Raw genomic sequence first — 18,530 nt, 5'->3', positions numbered from 1 at the left:
GAAGAGTGGGAAATACTTCACCCTTAGAAGCTTATGTCCACTGGCGACAATGGCTACTACTCAGTAAGACTGGTTATTAATAATATTTGGGATTAGATAGGAAGACCATGTCTCCACTGAAGATACTGGGCACTGCTTAGCTTTTAATTCGGAGTCAACTGAATGTTTTGCCAGGCTCTTTAGGCCTGTTTGTGGACATGATGATGATCTGATGCCCTTTGCTTGGGTTTGTTTTACAGAACTCAGTAGACAGCCTACTCTGGGCAGCTCCAAACTATTAGTGATGACAACTGGTCTTTATTTTAAAAGTCTGCTCTTCCCAAAAACACTGCCATGCAACACATTGATTCTTAGCCTTCACCACCTGCAACCTCGAGTGAGATATTCCGTTGTGCCAGCCAGGCATTCAGATGCAACCTTTTTCCACGTACAGGAATGAGGGTGCTAGAGATGTAGATGCTACTAGTTCAGTCTGTAAGGCTTGACTTCACAATGTACCGAATACCAGGGGACAGGCTAGTTGTGTTGAGGCATATGGTCATTTCCCAAAATGAACAAAGTTGAATTATTTGTAGACCTTTATCCATTTTTTGCTACAGAATCTGATTTCTGTTACATTTTTTTTTTACCTTTGGCTGAAGTCTTTCTCCTTCAAGCAGGAACTCAGCAGAGCCTTTGGAGACAGCGGACAGTCCAAGAACCAGCCGTCTACATGCATTCTGTCCAATTCCAAAGCTGAAGCACCTGCAGGAAAATATTTCAACACTGAGATGAGCAAGGATTTAGCCCATCATAGTCCAAAAATGAGGAATGCAAGAGAAGTAATAAAATAGAACCTGCCTGCTGAACAAAGGTTTCAATCTCATAACTGCTGTGGCAGCTGGCCGGCTGCTCAACCCGGCTACCGAGGGGCACTGCCTCCCCCAAGATGCCAGATGGCGAGTTCCCTGCAGCGTAGCAGTGCCCCAAATTCCCGCAGGGCATCATGGAATCTGTAGTTCAGCATCACAGCCCTGATGGGTCACGTGGGTGCCACCAGGAGATGCTGAAGGAAGATCTGGGGGGATTTATTTTCTGTATAGCCTGGTATTACTCCCAAGTCACAGGGTTGGAAGCCCCAAAGTACTTCTGAACTGAAGAAAAACTCAAGTCTTCCATCTGACCCAGAAGTGCTGGCAAGTCACGAGGATGGAAGAACGGAAGCACTTCTGGGTCAAGGACTATATAAAGGACTACTGAAGACCCAGCAAGCAAACCGGAGTTGGGAGTTAGAGGACAGTGCTTGCTGGGAGGTGTGGAGGAGAGATTTCATGAATTAAATATTATCATGTTCATTTGTTTATTGTGGTGGAGAAGCTTTGGGCACTATTTATTTAAAGAAAAGAAATTAAACAACTTCTTGGTGCTTTTAAAATGTGTTGTCAGAGTCTGTGTGTCAGGTTAATGGCTGGTATAGCGCCATCTAGTGTTACACTGCTTTTGTTAATAGACTGCCGTGATGTGAGATCTTCCATTGCCTGGTAACTTCTCCAAATGTTCCAGTTACACTGTAAACTGGCCAAACTGACTTGGACTTTAATAATCAAGATGTGGACACTCACCTGGCATTGTGTATTAAGTAATGGCAGTAAACCAAACCTGACCAAGGGGACACCTGTCCTTGATATCTTAACCCTGTCCAGATGAATCTTATCACTAGTGTATGGTATCCCTATACTTCAGCTATCTTGGTGGGTGCATTTCAATCTCACCCAAGCTGCCATGCCATTGAAGAGGTAACAATGAGATATTGTATAAACCGCCATTACAAAATACTAGTGAATGTAAGGTAGTCATTTAAGGCATGGAAAACAGAAATTTCTAGGTAAGGTAATTATACTCACTAATCATGTTGCTGGAGAGACGTGACATGTTGTCTGATGATTAGCCCATGCTCTACTCTGAACATGTACCGATACCCCACTTTAATAAAAGGATAAGTGTGTGTCCATCTGGTTGCTATGTCTCTGACATTCCAAAAGATGGCACGTCACAAACATTTTTAGTAATAAAATGCATTGCATTTGTCATTCCAACAGATGGTGCATCGAAAACATTAACACTGCTTTTACACATCCCATACTAAATGGCATATAACAGAGATGTACGCACTGTGTGGCGCACTGCACCACTTAGTGCTAAGGTCTACATTGGTTATTTAGGTTTCAACCCATCTTAGACAGGTAGCACAGCTTAATCTTACAAACTTACAAACAAGGAACCCAGCTTTTCATCCATCAGTGCTCTTCTCATTGAGTTTTATTATGCAAATGAGGCACAGTAATTTGACATACTGTAGCTCTGGTGGCCTAGCAGAAGTTCTGCTGAACATGATTGGTTGAGGAGTCAGGAGTAACAGTGGTAGTAGAAGCAGTTAGTATCACATAAACTGCAGAAATTAAATGGATAAATCTTCTTACTTCATAGGATGAAAAACATTTTTTTTTTCATAACTTCTTTCACAGGAATGAAAGGTTACCTAGTGTTGCATACCTGGTAGAGCGGGCATGGTTGCGGACAAGCTCTATGACTCTGCCAGTGTTGCTCACTGCACCATCAGTCAGCAGGAAAAGCAGTCTAGGATGACCCCTGTAGACAGGCTGCCGGAGTATCCAGTTCAGTGGGGCTAACACGTTGGTTCCTCCCATATCTGCCCTGATTCTCTTGATGTAGTCACAAGCAGCTGTTAGAGTGTCCTGACAATGACAAGATGGACACTGGTGAGTGCCACTAACTATTCTGCCCCCAAAAAAGACAAAGACACATTCAGAAAAATTGATAGATATCAATCAGGTGCACAAGGGGTGAAATGGTTGCTTACATGACTAAGCAAAAGAATTGTCAGAAACACACTGAAGGTTAAAGCTAAAAGAGCAAAAAAAAAAAAAAAACATTGGAAGTACCCAATATGCAAAGACCATGAGACATACTGCGCAGGCGCGTACAGCACACATCTCATAAACCACAAGCGAAGTCGTATCCACCGCGAACGAAGGAGTCACGGCCCAAAATCGAAAGAGCTCAACTGACGTGAATGAGAAATGAAGCAACAACGCGCCCATAGCTAACGACTAACGACACAGCCACACAAAAAAGAGGATTCTGCGCTGCAGCCCAGATTCAAACGGAAGAGGCTACAGAGGCCCCACAGGTCCATAAAGATAGTACGGAAGGCGCAGGCGTCACCGCCATATTGTGAGTGGCACTACTGCGGAGTGAAATTAGGAATAATGTGCTGCTTGGGATTGTACAAACTGCTAAATGCTTTACACCAAATTCAAACACAATACAGCTCAACTAACGGAAATAGCAAATAAAACAAATGTGCTGCCTGGGATTGTACAAACCACAATACAGCTCAACGATACAAACACGAGCCCACCTGGATAAGATCAATGAATGCAGGCGCCTACAACATGCGTCTGAAACTGCGGAAGCAAAGCAGGCACGGGTTCAAAATGAACAAGCTCGACTGGCGGATATACAAACACGAGCCCGCCTGGATAAAATCAATGAACGCAGGCCAGTACCGCCGCTCCCTATACGCAGAGTATGCAGTCTGCGTAGGGCACCAACTCCCAGGGGGGCACCATCCCAGCTGCTCAAAAAAATCGTTTTTATATATTATAATAATACATTAATATTAATAATATACATATACAAATAAACAAAAATATAAACGTATATCTTGCATTTTACGGTGAACGCAGAGTAGGCTAAGCACATGTGATGACGCGCGTGCCCTCACCTCTGTTACGGCTGCCTAACTAATATTTGGGGGAGGGGGCACAAAAGTCAATTTCTGCTTAGGGCACCCATTTGGCCAGCAGCGGCCCTGACGCAGACGCCTACAATGCGCGTCTGAAATGCCGCAAGCAAAGCGGGCACGGCTCCAAAACGAACGAGCTCGACTAATGTGTTTCAAGATACCCAACACCGGGGGTAGGCGAGCGAAGTGAGCAGGGGGCGGAGCCCCCTTGTGCAAACAGAAAATCAAAGTCTCAATATCAAAAGCCAAAGGTTCCAAGCCAAACATATTAACTGTCAAGAGACTCATAAGTGACCAAAGATTATTGTGAGACAATGAAAAGCCCTTGAGATGATATCAAAGTCAAAGGCATAAATGGATTAAAGCTGGGTAATCCAAAAAAAAAAACAAAAACAGACAACAAGAAATCAAAAGGCAAGACATTAAGCAGAAGTCGTGGGCATAAATAAGAGTTATAAAGCCAGAAGCAAACCTAGTACTGGGTTCTACTTGAAAAAGAAGCAAACCATGCTACACTTAACCAGATGTTATGAGGGATAACACAGACTGACAGTGGTGTGAATTTACCCCGTTATGATCACGGTGTCACAAATGTGAGTGAGGACAAATAAGTGGCATTACATAAATAGATAAAACTAAAATAGTGGAAAAAAGAAAATCTACAGTGCCATGAATAAGTGTTTGCCCCCTTCCGATTTCCTCTAATATTTTTCAAATTCATAAAACTGTTTCTGATTTCTAAACAAATGTAGTGTAATGCAAAAGACAATCTAACTAAGCACAATACACTGTTTTTAAATGATCATTTGATTTATTGAATGAAAGAAAAGTTCACCTATCTCACCAATGTGAAAAAGTGATTTCCCCCTTACTTACTCGCTCGACCAAAGGACCAAATTTAAATGATAACGATTAGACGCGCCCAAGATTGAACGCTGCCTGCTCTACTGAATCTAAACATCACGTAAATAGAACATATTCAGTAATGTGAAGTTGGCTAAAAGAACTCAACAAGCAGCACACCATCCCGCGATGAAAAGAATTTCCAAAAGACTTGAAAAAGAAAGTTACTGAAATTTATCAGTTGCAATCTCTAAAATCCTGGGACTCCAATGAACCACTGTGAGAGCCATCATCTCCAAATGGAGAAAATTTGGAATAGTAGTAAATCTGTTCAAGGGTGGCTTACCTAGCAAAATTACTCCCAAGAGGTCACAAAAAACTCATTCCAGAAGTAACAGAAGAACCAGACAAATATCTACGGAACTTAGTTCAGTTAATGTCCGTGCTTATGATTCCACCATTAGAAGGACACAGGGCAAAAATGGTATCCATGGAAGAGTTGCAATATGGAAACCATTGATGAACAAGAGGGATGTAAAGGTTGTATAACATTTGAAAAAAAAACCTTTCATAATGTTCTGTGGACAGATGAGTCAAAAGCAGAACTTTTTGGAAGACATGGGTCACGTTACATCTTGTGTAAAGCTAACACAACTTTTTATGATAAGAACATCATGCCCACAGTCAAACATGCTGGTGATAGTGTGATGGTGTGGGGATGCTTTGCTTCTTCAGGGCCTGGGCAACATACCATAATGGAGGGAAGCTTGAATTCAACTCTTTATCAGATAGTACTGAAGAAGAATGTCCGTTCATCACTCTGTGACCTAAAGCTCAAGCACAACTGGGTTATGCAGCAGCAGCACAAAGCACAAGAGCAAGTCCACCTCTGAATGGCAAACAAAATGTAGGCTTTGGAGCAGCCTAGTCAAAGTCCTGACTTGAACCCTACTGAGACGTTGCGACAGGACCTAAAAAGGGCAGTTCATAGTTTAAAACCCTCTAATATGGCTGAATTAAAAGAGAAGAGTGGGTCAAAATGTCTCCAGAGCGATTTTCACAGACTGATCTCCTGTTAATGGAAGTGTTTGATTGCAGTTGTTTCTCTTTAAGGTGGCACAAACAAGTATTATAATTTAGGGGGCTGTTACATTGTCACATGGGTGATATAGGTGTTGATGAACTTTTTATTTCAGTAAATCAAACAATCCTTTAAAAACTGTGTATTGTATTTACTCTGGTTGTCTTTTGGATTATACTAAATTTGTTTTTGACATCAGAAACAATTAAGTGTTATGAATAAGCAAAAATAGAGAAAATCTGGAAGGGGGAAAATACCTTTTCACATTACTGTTTATGCCAGCAAGGCATAAAACAAACTAAAATACACATACAAATGTGTATATTACTAACCAAAATCTTTATACAGAACTTGATTTGTTTTAAATTTAATCCAAAAACGTTGATGCAACTTGCTGTGTGTTGCTATCTTTATCATATGTCACATGGCACGAAACAGATGCCATTGTTACAAACAATATGGCCATAGCAATCAAAAAACACCCCAACATGGCAACTAAAATATAAAACAAAGTTTATAAAGATGGCAACTTAAAAAATAAACAAAAGAAATATCATTATTATTACTGATGAGCCAAATGATTCACTTGAAATGTAATTTGTGGTAAAAATATTCACTAAACAAACAGTTTTTCGCCACAAATTAAAATTTACCATTACTTTAAATAATGCTGCATTGTTTTTCTTCAAGTGCCAAAGCATGGCATAATTTATTGCGGTGCAAGGCATGGAAAGAGAGGCACCTGTAAGCACTTCAAAGGTGCATCTCTACTGCTAATACCCATTAGCTTTGGTTTGTGGACATTGGTGAGCCTCTAGGAGGATCCTGGCTTGGATCAGCTTACGAAGATGTAGATAGTGAGCACAGAAGGTGCTATCTCTGAGGTGAAATGAGCAGTGCAAGACAGAACCAGCAGAGTGAATGTGCAGGCAGACAGGCAGTGCAGGAGGTAAATGACAATACGTGGACATGTATAGAAGTAACCATGGAAGGACAGCGCAGCATTGGAGTATAGCCAAGAAAGGAGGCAATGGTTTCAGCCTGGAACAGCCCTTATGAAGCAATGTTCCTTATTTTCTTTCCCAGAAAAATTTCTAAAACCACCAAAATTTGACTTCTGTGAGTTTCTGCTGCACTCAGGTCCCAATCCAGGTGGTTCAGCGTGTGGTGGGTGCAGCTATCAGCACATGCTCCCAACCTCTCCTTCTCTCTCACACATCTTTAGATTGTGAAAATTCATGCTAAACAAATTTTAGGGGCAATTTTGTAAAATTATGCAAAACAAAACTATGGTGTTTGAATCATGACTACTAACCTTTCTAACATTAACTAAAAATATGCAAACTGGGAACTATTACATTAAGAGCCTGCGGTAAGAAAAGTAGGAAGCATGTTGATGTGGGAAATAGACAGAATGAATGATAGGAAGAGAAGAAATGGACAGAAGGAACAAAAGGGACAGACAAAGGGCGAGAGAAGTAGAGGGGGACAGACAGAGCAAAAGGGTCAGCAAGGAAGAAATCAAGCCTTAGGATAGAAACAGCTTTTTAAGGGAAACTGCCACCTACGTCCTGGTACATCTGACTGGCAGGGAAGAGTGTTTTGAATGTAGATCCAAATCCTATTATGTTAAACAAACAGCCTGGCACAAGACTCTTCAGAATCACAATCATGGCATCCTGTGGGAGACAAAAAGCAGGAGTTCATCAGACCGGAACGTTATGAGAAAGGAATTGCAATTCTCGAGGTAAGTCCCTTTCTCTACAGATCTTGATTTTGCATTTTCTTCTGCAGAAGTTCTGAGTAGACATTTTAATTTAGTGAGTGAATATGGTTGACCTTTTAACGGTAAAAGTGGTCCAGTGAGAACACCTGAGATGTGGCTAGAGAGAGTTTGGTCCTCCCAAAAACATATTATTACAGCAGTAAGAAAAGGATGCAATAGTCTAGTAGCTAAGGGGCTGGACTGGAGTATTCAACTCAAAAATTATTTTTTATGTTACTCACTCCATTTATTTTGTAGTGATGGCCAACACAAATGTTTAATCTCATGTTTTCATAAAGAATGGACATAACATAGTTTCTGATAAAACAGGACTCAATGGAGACCAACACCTGACAACAGCCAACTATAACAAAAATGTCCATGAAAAAATTCCATGTTACTCATTTCGCATAATATACACATCAAGGCATCCATTCATATGTTCACAATAATCAAAACGTGTATTTTTTAGCAAAACTCTGGAAAATGAAAGTTGTCCCACTAATAGGAAGGTCCTCCACTCACTTTTGAATTGAAGACAGGACTCTTGACCAATAAGTGCGGGGGAGAGGCGGATCATCATATCAAAAGAGCAACCCCATGTGAATGCCCTCCCTGTTTGTGTATTAAATTCATTTTCTTGAGTTATTTATATAACAATATTTTAGCAAGAAATACGTGCATTTTGCACATTGTGAGCATACGACTGGATGACCTGACGTGTGCTTTGTCCAATTCGAGTAACGTGAGATTTTTTCATGGACATTTTTGATACCATTTTCTCTTGTCCAGTGTTGGTCACCTTTCTATCAGAAATATTGTTATATTTATTCTCCACAAAACAACAACTTATGTGTGGTAACTAACATATAAAAAATATAATTTTTGGGTGGAGTATTCCTTTAATTCTGCTGGTTCAGTCCCATCTCTGACTCAAAGTGCAACCCTGAACAAGTCCGCTTAACTTCCCTGTACTCCAGTTATAAAGAATGTAATATTCTATATTCTCCAACCTGCTTAATCCAACGCAGGGGGCCAGAGCCTATCCTGGCAGCATTGGTCCAAGGCAGGAAGCAGTCCTAGACAGGGTGTCAGTAAATTACAGAGTTCACTCCTGTTCACACACACACACACACGCGCACACACACACACACACACACACACACACACACACAGGGGCCATTCTGCAATTGTTGTTCATTGTCTTAATGAATCTGAGAAGAAAACCAGAATACCTGAAGAAAAATGCATTCAAACACAGGGAGAACATGCAAACTTCACACCAGCACGGACAAGAAGTGGGATTTGACCTCATGACATTGAATTCATGAGAGAGTAGTGCTAACCACTGTGCCACCTGACTGTGAATTGGATTTGTTAGGTTTGAGAATGCTATTTTATGTTACGTATATATGTGTGTGTGAAAACTATTATACTATATGTCTGTACCTGTAAAGTGGATTGTAGAAAGACACTATATAAAATGATTTTTTTTTTATTAAAATAAATAATAAAATAGCCAAGAAAATCTCAAAAGATCACTAGCAATCGCTAGTCAGAAAAAAATCTTAAGACACTAGTCATAAACATAGCTCTTTGTCATTTAGTGACATCTTCTGGGATTTAGCGGTATTGCCCACTTTAAGTAAATTACTGTGTGCAAATAAAGTAGCTGACTGTATAGATAGATAGATAGATAGATAGTATAGGCTGGCTGCCTACAATCCTGCACAAGAAAAATTGGATTTCCAAAGGATGGATGGATGGACTGCACATCTCTGTGCATAGGGAGTGACTATACATTTTCACTTGATTTTGACTTCTCTTTCCAGTTGTGGTCCACTCCATTCAAAACTCAACCAATATGCATCCGTCCATCTTCTAGGACTACGTCATTCTGATCAGGGTTGCAGGGAAACTGGGGGCCTAACCCAGCAAATATAGGGTGCAGGGCAGGAATAGTCCCTGGACAGGACAGCAGGGTGAAATCATCAGTAGAAGATACAATTTTTAAATATAGATAATATTTTAAAATGTATCCAAAGGTTTAAGACTATTCATTCCATCAAGCAGGTCTGGTAAGCTAATAGTTATGCCACCTCAAAATCTTGCCCAGACTTTTTTTTAAAAACCTATTTCAGCTTTATGATTTTGTGTTCTGTCCTAGAATCCTGTGGCTTTTCATGAGGAAGTGCTTCTCATCTTCCATCTTAGATGTACTTTCCCTTAAATTACCATCAGTGTGTACAAGTGTACAATTGACTATTTAAATCGGGGGTGTCCAACTCTGGCTACAGGTTTTCATTCTAACCCTTTTCCTAATATGCGACCAGTTTTCACTGCTAATTAACTCCTTTTCCCTTCATTTTAATAGCCCTGTTTTTAAGGATTCAGTCCTCTGAATTGATTCATTTCTTCATTAAATGGCAGCCAAACAGAAATGAGATGTGAAACGAGCTAACAGATGACATCAAACTCCAGCCAATTTCACTCCAATCAGATTCTTAATGAGAAGCCAATTCTTGCTGTTAATTAAAGTCGTTATTGACTATCATGACTTGTTGCTGCTCTCATTCTCTTGATTTTCTGTTTTTTCTAAGACCACCATCAATATGTTTTGGTGACCTGAGCAGGCCAACATGACCGAGACCATCATCTTTCTTTATTTTCAGGTTAGCTGGTCATGTGGCGGCTTGTTTTGTGTTTCATTATTGCTTGGCTGCTCATTAAGGAAAAAGAAACAACTATGGGGCTTGAGTGACGTCAATTATTGTTGGCATAGAGCTGGACGGTCTGACATCCGTAGCAGAGCAACGGGCACTCAGCAGGCTCCTATCAATTATGGAGAATCCACTACATCCACTAAACAGTGTCATCTCCAGACAGAGGAGCAGTTTCAGTGACAGACTGCTGTCACTGTCCTGCTCCACTGACAGACTGAGAAGATCATTCCTCCCCCAAACTATGCGACTCTTCAATTCCACCAGAGGGGGTAAACGTTGAACATTATTCAAGTTATTGTCTGTTTTTTTATCTGCATTTTTTATTACTCTTTAATTTAATATTTTTGCTGCTGGAATATGTGAATTTCCCCCTGGGATTAATAAAGTATCTATCTATCTATCTATCTATCTATCTATCTATCTATCTATCTATCTATCTATCTATCTATCTATCTATCTATCTATCTATCTAAAACAAAGGCAAAACAAGTTAATTGGCATGCAAAAACGGCTCACTAATTAAGAAGATGGTCAGAATGAAAACCTGTAGCCACTGTGGGGCTCCAGGACCAGAGTTGGACACCCCTGATTTAAATGAAAGAAACTGACTGGATTACGTTTATTGATGCTTTTGAAATGTGAGAAAACCTGGATTAGACTTTTCCATTCAAAGCAGTTCAAGAATCAAGATGCACTTTTCAGATGCATCAGGACCCTGAAATGGACTGGCACCCTCTACAGGGCTTCTTCCAACCTTTCACTCAGTGCTGTCAAGGTAGGCTCCAGCTCCACTTAACCCTAAATGCTATGTTACACTATGCTGTATACATTTTTAAAATAAAAAAACTCTTTCATAAATTAGGGATGTCCCTACAGTTTTGATATTGTTGAAGTTACTAGGTATGTGGGAGTATGAGAGTTTGGAGCAAGAAATAGCATATCACCACAGTCATGAAACACAAGCGGTGCCAGCCATTTCTAAATCTCAGAACACATATCCCTGTGCACACCATCCACCTCCAGTCATCTCCAAAGCACTATTTACAAAGAGAGACTGAGAAATTCCCAGTTTAAGCCATCCAAAGAATTCACTGGGCTTTTCACTTTTACACATTCCATTTCTGGTAAGGAGTTACTGAGAATCTGAAAGGTGCACAAAAGACCAGTGAGAGCGGCTTTTTTTTATCTAAAACAAAATATATTGATGAGCCCCCATAGGTGACTGTTACATAAGTCACACAGAAATAAATGAGACATAAAAAGTGATGTGGACAAGAAAAAAAAATAAAAAGCAAATCCAATACAAAGCAGCAAGACTCCAAAGACATGACCTCATGAATGTTTACTTCTTCTGACAGCACAAAGCTCACACAATGCCATATGAGCACCACATGCCTCAGCTGCACTGCTGCTTCACCACCACAAAAAGGGCACCGATCCATAGCAGCTGATGATAACCCCGCTCAGCCAATTCCATTGCATCTTAGATGGATAAGAAATCCCATAGCTGAGAATCTTTCCAATTTGTAGACATCTTTCAATTAATAAACCTTACAAAACAAATAAACATCAAGATAATTACAGAGTATATACATCATTGCTTTGCCCACATCAATGTCAACATATCGATTATCTGGCATTGTTCACCTGGGAAATTCCCAGGATTATATGAGGCCCTGAACTGTAAATTCCTGGAATAGCCTTCAAGAGTGAAATGGGCTAAAAAGAATTTTATTAGCAAGATAAGTGTACAGGATTTAGGCATGGGACCGGAGCAATAGAGAACTATCAATATATAAAAAAGGAAAAGTAACAATAAATTTGAAATTTTTATTCATGTTGATCCATGTGAGGCAGCAACATTAACCAGTGTCCTAAGTTTGAATTCCCCCCTTCAGTCGTCATCTGTTTGGAGTTTGCATATTCCCTGTTTCTTCTCTTGGCATTCCAATCCCCCTCCCCAAAGAAAGGCTGATTAGATTAATTGACACTTCCAAATTAGCGCAGTGTGGGTGGGTGGGTGAGTGAGTGGGCCAAGCAGTAGACTGGCACCCTATCAGGAGTTGATTCCTTCTTGGCAACTATTGCTGCCAAATCCCTGAATTGGATTAGGCAGATGTGAGAATCTTATTTTAGGTCTTTATCTGATTATTTGAACAGGGACCCCAGCCTTGTGACAACCTCTTTAATTGTTGATGACTTTAAACCTTTTTGAGGAAAAAATGCCTGCCATCAGCAGTCAATTCTCATTACATCTAATGGGCAGTCTGCTCCCCTGAACACATCTAAACATTCTTGACTTTCTCTCCTCTCTACACCACTGGCATTGTCAACCTCGTCTCCAGTCATCCAACTACCTGTCCACTTGACCCCACTTGACCTGTCCACTTGACCTCATCCCGTCACATCTCCTCCAGACTGTCTCTCCCTCACTTGTTTCTGCAATTATACACATCGTCAACACCACACTCACTACACACAAACAGGCGCTAACAACTCTTTCACAAAGCCCACTCTCAACCCATCTCAAGTACTGTAAGTAATTATAGTTTCTTTCCTCTCATTTCTACCTAAAACATTGAAACATTTTGTGTCTAACCAGGTCTCTTCCTTTCTTCTACAGTCCTAATCAAGACAGGCTTCAAGAAGGGTCTCCACTGAGGCGGCTCTGCTTACTGTTGTCAACGCATTACTAGAACTATCAACATGGCATCTGTATTCACACTGCTAGATCCCTCCTCTGCCTTCCACATAGCCAACTACCAAATTCTTCTTGCCACCCTCTTTGACCTTGGCATCACTGGGACTGCCCTCAGGTGGTCTGAGTCCTACTTCTTGGGCAGAACCTACCATGTGTCCTGGTATGGAGAGATGTCAAGGGTGCACCAGGCAAGCATGGAGATCCCCCAAAGATTGGTGCCTGGTCGCCTCCTCTTCTCCCTATTCACCTCCTCACTAGGCCCCATCATCCAGTTCCATGGTTTCTCTTATTAGTGCTTAGAAGATGATACATAGTTGAACCTGCCATTCCCTCCAAAGAACAAAATGGCATCAGCTACAATCTCTGTATGTCTCACAGACATTGCAACCTGGATATTGGAACACCATCTTCAGCTCAACTTGACAAAGATGGACCTTCTTGTTATCCCAGCTCTGTTCATCTTGGTTCATTATCACTAACACCCACCCAAGTCAGCACACAACCTTGGGGTGGTGATTGATGACAAGCTGTCCTTCAGGGTCCATGTTGCTTGCAGCTTCACTATTAGCCCATATCTCATAGAGTACGCAGCACAACTCTTGGTCAAAGGCATTGGTCTTGTCATGTCTGTACTACTGCACCTCTCTGTTGTCAGGATTACTGCCGCAGGCGTCCAACCAGTTGTGGTGGGCATATGTTATTCTTCTCTTTGGAACACTACATTGACTCCATTTAGCAACACATATTAAGTGTAAATCCTTGATGCTTGCCTATAGAGTAGTCAGTGGATCTGCACCTATATATATGAGGACACTTGTGAGGTCCTATGCTCCTTCTCAACCACTCAACCAGCTCTGCTGTTGAATGGCATCTGGTAACACAAACTCTGTGTGGCATTAAATCTCAGTCCAGACTCTTCATATGTGTAGCTCCTAGCTGGAAGACCAAGCTGCCCACCTCAATTTGGAATTCTGTCTCTCTCCATGTGTTTAAGAAGCATTGGAGGACTCTCTTGTTCGGCGTCTAACTGATATTATTATATTGATTATATATTATAATATTATTATATTGATATTATATTGTTTGGCTGCCTAACTGATATTAACTGTTAGGTTTTTATAACCTAGGAATTGTAGCTGGTTGCATTTTGTTCTGAGCTCTTCATTCTTGTAACCTTGTCCTGTAACACTGGTTCCCAAACAGTGCTCCAAACTGATGCTGCTTGATTCTGTTGACCTCTCTTGTAAGTCACTTCAGATAAAAGCGTCTGCTAAACAAAGACATTTAAATGTAAATAAGCCAATGTATGTTTTTATTTTGTTCCCTCCTTCTACACTCCCTTTTCCTTATGATGACTGTTTCCTTCACTGCTCCAGTTGTAACTCTGAATCCACCAATTGCACAACTACGTGTACTGCACTAGATGCAGTGATTACCCCATAGGTCCCATAGGTGAGGCTGACTAGAATGAAGATTAAACACATGGTCAAGGAAAGGCATCTACTGTACATAAACATTTGTCACAACCTAACATTTTGATTTTGATTAAATAAGTTAATTCACAACTTTTATATATTAACTTAAAACTTGAATTATTTTATTCTATTAGCCAGACACTCCTACTGGCACATTGTACATATAAAGTGAGGTAAGAAAGTATAATTCCAAGAGCTAAACTTAAAAGAGGTGGTGAAGCAGCCTTCTGCTGTTATGCACCTAAAATCTGGAATAATTTACCGATAGGCTAATACAGTGGAGCACTTTCAAAAACTGCTAAAAACACATTGGCTTTCTCATAGCTTCATTTCAGTTTAACCCTGATATTCTGTATATTCATTTAATTATCATTTTTTCATGGCTCCATAATCCATTCTAACCCCTACTTTCTCTGCTGTTCTTTTTCTGGTTTTCTGTGGTGGCGATATGTGGCACCACCACCCAATCAAAGCGCCGTGATGTCCCTACACTGATGGACTGAAGGCCAGATGTCCACATGACCATCATCGTCTAATTCTTCCACATGAAGCCTGAAAACCATGAGGACTGATTGAGATTTATTTATGTTAGGTAGAATGCCCAGTGGGGGCTTGGTGGTCTCATGGCCTCGGAACCCCTGCAGATTTTGTTTTTTTCTCCAGCCGTGAAATATCAAGAGTTCCTTGAAGAAAACCTGCTCCAGAGTACAAGCAACCTCAGACTGTGGTGACCGTTCACCTTTCAGTATGATAATGACCTAAAGCATACAGCCTAGACAATACTGGAGTGGCTTTGGGACAAGTCTGTGAATATCCTTGAATGGCCCAGCTAAAGCCCAAAACCTTACAGAACATTTGTGTAGAGACCTGAAGATGGCAGTTTACAGACACTTTCCATCCAATCTAATTGAGCTTTGAGAGGATCTGCCAGGAAGAATGGGATAAACTGTCCAAATCCAGATGTGCAAAGCTTGTGGAGACTTAACCAAGAAGGTTCTGTTATTGCTGCCAAAGAAAAGATACATCTACAAGGTACTAAATTATGGGTCCGCAAGATTTATATGTGTAAGAGATTTCACAATTTATTTTTAATGAATTTCCCAGACTTTCTGAAAGTTTGTTTTCAGTTTGCAGTTAAGGGTTATTGAGTGTTAATTCATGGGCGAAAATGGCAAATTTATCCATTTAAAATTAAATCTACAATACAATAAAATGTGCAGAAAGTGAAGTGAAGTGAAGTGCAGAATACATTCTAAACCCACTGTAGGTATAGTATGGCACACATTTCTTTGCATTGAAGGTGTGTACTGTTTATTGTTTTCGGGTGCTTCAGTGTTCCAGTAGATAGTAGATCGTGCCTCCTAACACCACTGGTTTGCATTTCTGTTCTCTCTGTCTTTGCTAGAATTCCATCCATATTCTGATTCCCTAACACAAACCCAAAGACAGACAGATCAGACAGATGAGCCTCTTTTCTGTTTGTGAGGTCTAAAATATCCATGTTCTTTATACTTGTCTCTGTGTCATATACATTGTACTTCCAGGTGAACACTCCTTGGTTGTCAACTCTCATGCACCAAGAACCCACCCTATAATTTAAGATAAAATCAAACCAGCAAGTCGCAGACTAGTTGGACTGAGTCATGAGTTGCACTACATGATTGGAAGGCACAGAAGTGCGCTGCAACTGCCCCTGACTTATTATGATTATGTAAAAGACTGAGACTGAAAACAGAAAAATTAATGTGACATAGTCTTTCAATATAAGAGTATCGGCACTGAGGGCATGGAGATAGTGAGTCCAGTACTTTGAAGGCAGAGTAACAATGGCTGGAGAGTGGGTGAGAGTTTTTGTGGCTTGAGTGGACAAGTGGACATGTCATCCTACTTGATTGACAGGATCTGGAATAGTCAGGGTCGGTGAAAGTTTAATTTAGTTTGTTTTGATTGGCTGCTTTGTGTTCTTCTTTATATTCATGTGATCCTTTTACGTGTATTTGCTCAAGCGTTGTTGCTTTTTTGGTTCTGGGGTAAAGAGGACAACTGGGATACTACTCATCAAAACACACACACACACTCATACATTCACCTCTACTGCTTTAAACACACACACACACTACACAACCCCTTCCAGGCTAACTCACACTTAAACATATAAACTTATTGCTTCTTCATATCCCAGTCCACCATGACACTAAAGAAAACCCTCAGACTTGGCAAACTATGTACCATTTACTTCCTGGGACCACAAAGTACTGGCAGCACTCACCTTCACACGGCTGATGTTGACTCCGCTCATGCTTCCGCTTCTATCAATAAGGAAGACAAACTCCCCCTGTACCTTTCTCAGGTCCTGGGGTAGCACCTTCAGATCGGGGCAGAAGTTAAGCATGACCACAGGGTGGTGGAGAATGTCCTTGTGAAGACGCTTGCGGATGATCTCTGCCTGTGAATTACAAAGACAGATGGTGAAAGGTGCAGCCATGCCGCACACGGTTTGCTCCACAACCTTATTGCTGGAGCTCAGTGTTTAATGGATAACGGCCGGTGGACGCTGTCACGGGTAACAGGTGATCTGAGAGCAAGGAAATTGATTTATCTAAATGGGGAGGTAAGAGAAAAGGATAACCATGTGTCTATTTGACATTCAGAATGAAATTATCTCCTTTAATTTAAGGCCACCTGGGATGAGTTCATATCTGGTGAAGGCTGTTTGTGTTTTGCTGCACGTAACTAACCTGAAAAACCAAATTACAAATTTAAAGCCACTGTCTGTGCAACTTGAAAGGTGGCATGGGTCTCTTACTCTACAGCTCTCTAAAGAGATGTCATGTCGGCTCACTCGGGTGCAAGTGTGTACAGTGCATGTCGTGTTCAATGGATTGTTTATTTTATTATCCCAAATGGTTTGGTCCAAAGTTGCTGACTCCCAGGAAGGCTGGTGGGTCTGCCCCCAAAGAGGAGGCCTGCCTGCAGCCAGTTAGATTCCATCTGTAAAAAGAAGACAAAGCCTCCTCTCGGTTATGCAGCCAATCAAGTTTGCGCACAAGTATTGCCATAGTAACACTGCAGCTGATCTATTTAGGGTCATCTGCAATACAAGAGAAAAAAAGCAGAGTGTAGAAGTCAACCGTCTGCATCTAATGAGCAGTGAAACCTCCAGACCTCATCACAGAATGATCTGGAAATAAGAAAGATAGCAGAGCCTCCAGCTTCGTACACACAAATGTCACTTAAATGTCACATCCGGCACAAATGAAGAATCTGATCTTCCTTAAAAATATGGCCACGACCGACCCCTGCTATTAAAGCAGTGATCAGTGCTTGTTGTCCCCAGCCCTCCTCACATCCACCAAGCAGTCACACCCTTGTTCCCCTTACCAAGCAAGTCTAACCATGGCAGGAACATAAGAACATTAACGTGCTTAATGTTCTTCACATGGATGGGGGGTGTTGGTCCTACTCACTACATGTGATGTAGAAATTTGTGAGTGAGGCTCACTTGGTAAAAAAGATAAAATAACAAGTTAAATTATATTAGATACTAGCCGTCCCCTGTGTGTAGTAGTGAAACAGACAGTGAGGAGGACCCTGCTTGGCTCCCTACTCCTGACATCACGCTTCCCCATTCCCTCGGCCCGCAGCCTCTGTCTCGGAATAGCGCAAATATATCGCTCCTGCAGGCGAACGATGATTCTTAGTGTGATGAGAGAAGTCGCAAAATCAACCGGAATGTTCAAGCAAATTATCGAAAAAAACCCGATCTAAATCTGTTAGGCGTGTGCAGGGCTGACCAACCGCACACAGAGGTATGTGTGGACTGTATAAACTTGCGAACGAATTTAGTAAAAATAATGTTAACATACACCGGATTTTCTCCTTACAGTATTTGGCTACATTTTTGCAAGATAACACGCAGACTTTATCAAAATATAATAATAATAATAATGCATTTTATTTATAACGATATAATCTATTCCACTCATGGCGTCGACAGCAATACAGCTAAACCAGTAATAAAATGTTGCTGCGCATTCCACTACCAAACACTTCCCGCCCTGTTTCAACGAGACCTACTGTAGCAAACTGAACCAAAGACTCGACTAAGAAACAATGGTAGGCCCTCCAGACACA

General features: G+C 41.0%; 1 protein-coding gene across 4 annotated transcripts in view; it reads right to left on the bottom strand.

Moving 5' to 3' along the window:
- vwa5b1 (von Willebrand factor A domain containing 5B1) overlaps positions 1 to 18,530 on the bottom strand; it is a 166,077-nt gene that overhangs the window by 88,997 nt on the left and 58,550 nt on the right. For all 4 annotated transcript variants that reach the window (XM_051930362.1, XM_051930363.1, XM_051930361.1 and 1 more), the window contains exons 8-11: positions 16,666 to 16,842; positions 7,301 to 7,411; positions 2,533 to 2,735; positions 630 to 744 (exon numbers count right to left, since the gene is read on the bottom strand). In XM_051930362.1, the coding sequence (XP_051786322.1) occupies positions 630 to 744; positions 2,533 to 2,735; positions 7,301 to 7,411; positions 16,666 to 16,842 (606 nt within the window). The remainder of the gene's footprint in view (positions 1 to 629; positions 745 to 2,532; positions 2,736 to 7,300; positions 7,412 to 16,665; positions 16,843 to 18,530) is intronic.

The sequence above is a fragment of the Erpetoichthys calabaricus genome, chromosome 8 (assembly GCF_900747795.2).
Source record: "Erpetoichthys calabaricus chromosome 8, fErpCal1.3, whole genome shotgun sequence".
Taxonomy (NCBI): Eukaryota; Metazoa; Chordata; class Cladistia; order Polypteriformes; family Polypteridae; genus Erpetoichthys; species Erpetoichthys calabaricus.
The sequence above is the reverse complement of the archived record's forward strand: the minus strand, read 5'-3'. Positions and strand labels throughout refer to the sequence as shown.